This window comes from Bison bison, unplaced genomic scaffold (assembly GCF_000754665.1).
Source record: "Bison bison bison isolate TAMUID 2011002044 unplaced genomic scaffold, Bison_UMD1.0 scf7180017864207, whole genome shotgun sequence".
Classification (NCBI taxonomy): domain Eukaryota; kingdom Metazoa; phylum Chordata; class Mammalia; order Artiodactyla; family Bovidae; genus Bison; species Bison bison.
This window is the reverse complement of record NW_011494779.1, coordinates 340,499-347,221: the sequence shown is the minus strand read 5'-3', so window position 1 is coordinate 347,221 and position 6,723 is coordinate 340,499. Positions and strand designations below refer to the sequence as shown.

At 39.2% G+C, this 6,723-nt stretch overlaps 1 protein-coding gene across 2 annotated transcripts in view; it reads left to right on the top strand.

Moving 5' to 3' along the window:
* The window catches only part of GMPS (guanine monphosphate synthase), a 73,709-nt gene that overhangs the window by 1,207 nt on the left and 65,779 nt on the right, over nucleotides 1–6,723 (top strand). The window contains exon 1 of one of the 2 annotated variants that reach the window (XM_010844727.1): nucleotides 2,664–2,771. The exons of the other annotated variant lie outside the window; for it this stretch is intronic. Within the exon in view, the coding sequence (XP_010843029.1) occupies nucleotides 2,769–2,771 (3 nt within the window). The 5' untranslated portion in view covers nucleotides 2,664–2,768. Of the gene's footprint in view, nucleotides 1–2,663; nucleotides 2,772–6,723 lie in introns of those variants that run through there. 2 annotated transcript variants of the gene reach the window in all.

Below are 6,723 nucleotides of genomic sequence, written 5' to 3'. Positions count from 1 at the left end.
CGGGGAAGTCCCGAGTCCCGGGTGCTGGGGAAGTTAACTCGAGGTGCGGAGTGGAGAGAGCAGTTTGGGCCGCCGCTGCGTTTCTCGTCACCTCCGACTCACTTTTTCTTTAGACCCTCTTTTTGTCTCGCTTCCGAACTGAGCACCTTCGCTTTCACTTCTGTGTTAAAATTTTCGTTGGCCCGGAGTTCTTTCAGACCCGCACAGCCCATGTTGTCCGCGGGAAACTGCGCGGTTTTGAATCGGGATTTAGACTTAAGCCAGGTGTGCCTCTTATATACGCTGTTTAGGGCCTGGCTACGTTTCATTCAAGGTGTGTGGAATTTTAGACGTCAGATAGTGCCTTTTCAGGCAGCATTCTCTTATAAAGATGGTGCCTTGTCACATCTGAGCCCTCTCCGTGAATAATTGCTTCGTCTCTAGTAAATATTCAAAAAAGTTATTTGTTGAACAAATGAGTAAAGATTATAAGCTATCTAATAACCTTCTAAACCGGGGAAACTGATGCTCAGACTAGTTGGAACTCTTTCTGAAGGTTTTAAAAGAAGCTACTCTAAATCTTAACGTACAGCTCTTTCGTGTACACAAGTTAACTTACAAAGCATTTTTCTTCTCTTTAATTTTGAGTCGTAAAATCGTTGAAAAGAGTCATCTTTGTGCTGGAAAAGGAAATGACTATTAGGATTCAAACCTAATTTGCAGACTTTGAAAAATATGTGTTGATTTGAAAACAGTATTTTCCAAAATTAAGTGACAGCAGAAAGTTAAAGATTCAGTTTCCAAATTACTTGATTCAGGTGTGAAGAACATACACTATTTTTTCTAGCTGGTATGTTTTTGTTTCGTTCAACTGGAATTTTACAGGGAATCTTACCAGTTTCATATATTTGAAACTCCGGTGAATCGCTGATTACCTTTATTTCAAGGTTGTTTTGTAGTATAATCAAACATGTGTCTTTTCTGTTTTTTGGCCATGCTGCGTGGCTGGGATGTTAGTTCCCAGATCAGGGATCCAACCTGGACCTCAGGCATTGAAAGCACATGAAAGCTAACCATGGTTTTTTGGTTTTTTTTTTTTAACTTTGCTAACAATTAGATGTCAATCGAATTGAAAGCATTTTCAGGAGGAGCAATCCAGGAAAATAACATTTCATCAAATCTATTATTATTTCATACGCTCCTAAAGAGGGGGAAAAAATCTCTGTAAATGGTGTTGTAAACAGTGATATGTCATTGATCATAAGGAACATGTCAGGTAAAGAGATGTTTAAATATGGGGGAATATGCATAGTAAAGTGGGTTAAATATGATATTCTGATGGTCCACCCAGAAATCTAAGTAGGCATCTATTTTCTATAGCTTACCACTGAAGCAGCTTTCTTTCTGGCATAAAATACAAGTACTGGATCCAGGCTTACTTTGTACATCTGTTGTGCCTCTGATAGCTGTAAGTCCTAGTTGATAAATGAGAATGGGGAAAGAGCTGATTTTGATTCCTATTGTACATTTCAGTGTTTTTCAGGGTTTTTTCTAAAATAACATTTCTGCCTGATAGACATTAGGGAGAGACCTACCTAAATTCTGTAAAAGTATTTGGACTGTTTTCATTAGTTTTATCCACAGAGTATCATTTTAGAGCTGGAAAGTATCTTCATGTTTTCTAGCTTCCTAAGCTGAAAAAACAGCTGGAATTAGAATCTGGCTTTTCTTTTTTCTTCAGGGCTGGTTAGGTTAAGCATCCAAGGCAGAGAGTATTCTTTTCCTTAAAGACCTGACATAATATTATTTAGTTAAGATCTTATATGAACAAGAGCATAGGCAGTCAGCTCTTCTTTAAAAACTTTTTACAACCATTCAGTGATAAATATGAATATAGCAAATATTAATGACTTTTTTCACTATTATTAAGGCAAGATTGTGAGAGTAATGCTGTTTGAGCTGCTTGTCAGATTTTCCACTTTTGGTCCCATCTAAGCCTTAGACACTTTATTTTGGCTGTTCAGAGTCTTCATTGCTTTTGTACTGGCTTTCTCTCCTTGTGAGAGGGGTCCAGCCACTCAAACTTGCACTGCATGGACTTCTCATTGTGGCTTCTCCTGTTGCAAAGCACAGTCTCCAGGTGCTTGGGCTTCACTAGTTGTGGCACATGGGCTCAGAAGTTGTGGCGCATGGGCTTAGATGCTCGCTGCCTGTGGGATCTTCCGGGACGAGGGCTCAAACCCATGCATTGGCAGGTAGATTCTAATCCACTGTGCCACCAGGGAAGTCCTAAGCCTTAAACTCATTTGGTTGGAATAGAGGTAGGATCTGCCCTACTACTTTCACTGAGATGTTGACTAGGGTATATTGTACTTGGATTAAAGGCTTTTAAAAAAATAAATATTGTTAACTGCATGTTATATAGGATCTTCAGTGATATCTAATGTTGAAAATTTAAATTTGCATTTTAAAATTTGCAAATGTGGGATACTTTGAAAATTGAACAACTATCCTTTATAAAGGTAACCCTATTGTGCTGTGCTTAGTCATTCAATTGTGTCCTACTGACACTTTTCGACCCTATGGACTGTAGTCCACCAGGCTCTTCTGTCCTTGGGATTTTCCTGGTGAGAATACTGGAGTTGCAATTTCTTCTCCAGGGGATCTTTCCCACCCTATAGTACATTTTTTTCAAAGGTCAAAGTGGATTTTTTTTTTTTCCTTTTCAGATTTCGTCTCATCTGTTAAGGTATTCACCTAGACTAGAAAAGCTGTTACAGACAAAAAGAATGGTGGGTTGTTTTTTTTTAAATTGTTTCTCTGTTCTTAGACTTGAAAGGTTTTGAAATTCCTCCAAGAATTCAGATGACTTTGTCTTTAATTTAGCATGGGCCAACTTGTCAATTACAGATAATAATTGTCTTTTAAGAATTTTTTTAAAATACAGATTTGTCCTATACTTATTCTAATGTATTTGATACTTTTTAAGTCTCTTTAATGAATTATATATTAATCAGTGCTGTTTGGAGAAAGGAATGAATAATTATTTGATATCCAAAATGATGAAATTCTCCTTTGTTACGGGTACTTAAGGGCTTCCCAGGTGGCGATAGTGGTAAAGAACCCACCTGCCAATGCAGGAGATTTAAGAGACAAAGGTTCTATCCCTGGGTGGGGAAGATCCCCTGAAGTAGGGCTTGGTAATCCACTCCAGTGTTCTTGCCTGGTGAATCCCCATGGACAGAGGAGCCTGGCAGGCTGCAGTCCATAGGATTGTAAAGAGTCAGACACAGCTGAAGTGACCTAGCACAGCACGGTGCTTAAACTATTTTCATGCCTCCTTCTAACCTAAACTGTGTTTAAATGCTCAAAGTGAAGGAAGTCCTCAGGGTTAATACGTGATTTTGAAGCACTTTGTGAACCAACAAAGAACTAATAGAACTTAGAATCTTTTGTGATCGCATATATAGTTCTAGGTGTGGACTATTCTTACTTGTTGTGGAATAGTTTTTTTTTTTTTTTTTTTTGTATTTGTTCAAGAATCACATTGGTTAAAAAAATAATTTTACTATAGAAATAGTGTGGTATTAGTTGGTTTTCTTGTTGGCTGACCCTTGCCTGCCATCCCTTCAGGTTAATGGTTTTGAGGACCTAGGAGATACTTTATGTAGTTAGATTTAGATTTATAGACTCGCTAATATGGTCCACTACAACTTTATAGGGAATAAGGTGTTTGTTTATAGTAGTGTGACCATATACTTTTTGTGTAAACTGGGGCACTTGAACAGAAAAGGAGGTGCTAAAATCGTTTAACTTTCTAATAATTGTTGTAAAATATTATCCAAAAAAAAATTTGTTGTGTTGTGTATATCCAATTAAATAAATGGCAAAACTACTATAGTGTAAGTTCAGATTGCTCTCTCTGTACATTTGCACAGGAACACACAGTCTCGTTCCCACACGTATTTCACAAACAGCTGTATATCCCACTGACTCGGCTGATAGAGGCCTGGAGGTCATGTGCATTTTGCAACCTGAGGAATGGCAGTGGTACTCCTGGCAGGTACACCAAGTGGCTGGCCAGAACAGCAGCTTCAGACATTCCTTCTATCAGCACGCATGGCTGGATAGTTAGCTACCAGTAATTGTCAGTGTCCAAGTTCTAAGTGTACTTTGTACTTCGTTTTATCAGGAACATGTCAGGAAAGAGAGATTGGTTCTCAGTGGTTGGCTTTTAGAATGAACCAGAAGTTAAAATGAGAACTCTTCACTGCACCTGCACTTCAACAGAGTACCAGGCAAAGCCATGGCAGAAGGTGGAAGTATAATAAATCCATACTATCTTACCTTAATGCAATTATTCATAATAATATGTTAAAAATGAAAGGCATGCGATATATGTTGCCTTGGGTCGGCCGTTGGAATAACAGGTGTAAATTAAGACAGTTCTGGGCAAACTGGGCCATATAGGCACTTCAGTGACGGAGTACATCATCCTGAATTTGAATTTTGATTTCTCTAGTGACTGTATTTAAAATTTGGCTAAAATTCAAGCCTAATGTGTATACATTAAAAGTTTTGTTTTCTAAATTAGTACCTATTCTAAGAGTTATTCTGAAGTTAAAAATTGAGTGCCAAAATTAACTCTGAACTTTGAGAACCAGCAGTGTTGAAACTGATCAAAAGGTAAAATAATCTGTTCTAGTCTGCCATAACATTTCCAGAGGACATTTTCCAAACTTTTAAAACTGCCTGCACGTGTGAAATTCCCTATTTCTTTTGTTCATCAACTGGAGAACAGAACCTTTTTCATTCTCAAAACGCATGGAGGTTTATGTAAAGTTAAGTCACCCTCACCTTGTCTGTAATTTGGAGAACTAATTCTTAGCCTCTGAGTGTTATTGTGAATGTAAGCCAGGGACTACAGAATTCTAAAATCTGCTTTGGACAAGTTTTCAGTGAACAGTCTCTAATTTGGGAGACTCTGAGATGAATACAATGATTGTAGATAGATCATTGTTTTTATGTATTACTGGTAAAAGTGAAACATTTTTATGCTGTGATTTTTTTTTTCCCTCCTTTAACATTTCATGAAAAATTTTGAAACAACAAGCAAGTTGAACGAAATTTTAGTCAGCATCTGTATCTACCAGGTAGATTCTACTGTACAACAGCTTGAGATATGATTCATATACCATAAAATTCACTCCATTTAAAGAGCACAATTCAATAGTTATTAGTATATGCACAGATTTGTGCAACCATCACCACAGTCAATTTTAAAACATTCTCATGATCCCCAGAAGAAATTCTGTACCCTTTAGCAATCGGTCCTCATTTTCCTCTACCCGGCCTCTCCCAGGGTTTCCCAGGTGGCGCTAGTGGTGAAGAATCCACTTGCCAATGCAGGAGACTTATATAAGAGATGCAAGTTTGATCCCTGGGTCAGGAAGATCCCCTGGAGGAGGGCATTGCAATCCACTACAGTATTCTTGCCTGGAGAATCCCATGGACAGAAGAGCCCGGCAAACTACAGTCCATGGGGTTGCAAAGAGTCGGGCACAACTGAAGTGACAGCACTCCCTCCCAACTGTGGGCAACCACTAACCTATTTTCTGTCTCTATAGATTTGCCTACTTTGGACATTTTATATGACTAGAATCTTAGAATATGCGGTCTCTTGTGAGACCTAGCATAATACTTTCAAAGTTCATCCATGTATAACTACCTTATTCCTTTTTATTAGCAAATAATATTCCGTTGTATGGATATATAGTCGTGTCCGACTCTTTGCGACCCCATGGACTGTAGCCTACCAGGCTCCTCTGTCCATGGGATTTTCCAGGCAATAGCACTGGAGTGGATTGCCATTTACTTCTCCAGGGGATCTTCCCGACCCAGGGATCGAACCCAGGTCTCCTGCATTGTAGACAGACGCTTTACCATCTGAGCCAACAGGGAAGTCCCTCCAGTATTCCGTTGTATGGATATAGCACCTTTTATTTATCCATTCATCGGTGGATGGACATTGGGTTGTCTACATTCTTTTGCTCTTATGGATAGTGTTGCTATGAATATTTCTGTATAGGTTTTTATATAAAAATAACTTCATTTCCATGGGTATACCTAGAAGCAGAATTGCTGGGTCATGGACAGAGGAGCCTTGTGGGCTATAGTCCATAGGGTCACAAAGAGTGGGAACATGACTGAGCGCTGTGGTAATTTTATGTTTAACCTTTCGGTGAACTGTCAAACTGTTTTCCAAAGTGGCTGCAGTATTTTACAATTCTGACAGCAGTATATGAGATTCCAGTTTCTTCAAATCCTTGCCAACACATGTCTTTGATTATAACCATCATAGTGAGTATAAAGTGGTATTTCCTTGTGGTTTTGATTTGCATTTCCCTAATGACAGATGTGGAGAAGGCAGTGGCACCCCACTTCAGTACTCTTGCCTGGAAAATCCCATGGACAGAGGAGCCTGGTAGGCTGCAGTCCATGGGGTCGATAAGAGTCGGACACGACTGAGCGACTTCACTTTCACTTTTCACTTTCATGCATTGGAGAAGGAAAAGGCAACCCACTCCAGTGTTCTTGCCTGGAGAATCCCAGGTACCTCTTGAGCCTCTTGAGCTGCTGTCTGTGGGGTCGCACAGAGTCGGACACGACTGAAGCAACTTAGAAACAGCAGCAGCAATGACAGATGATTATGAACATTTTTTGTGTGTGCTTCTTGACCATTTG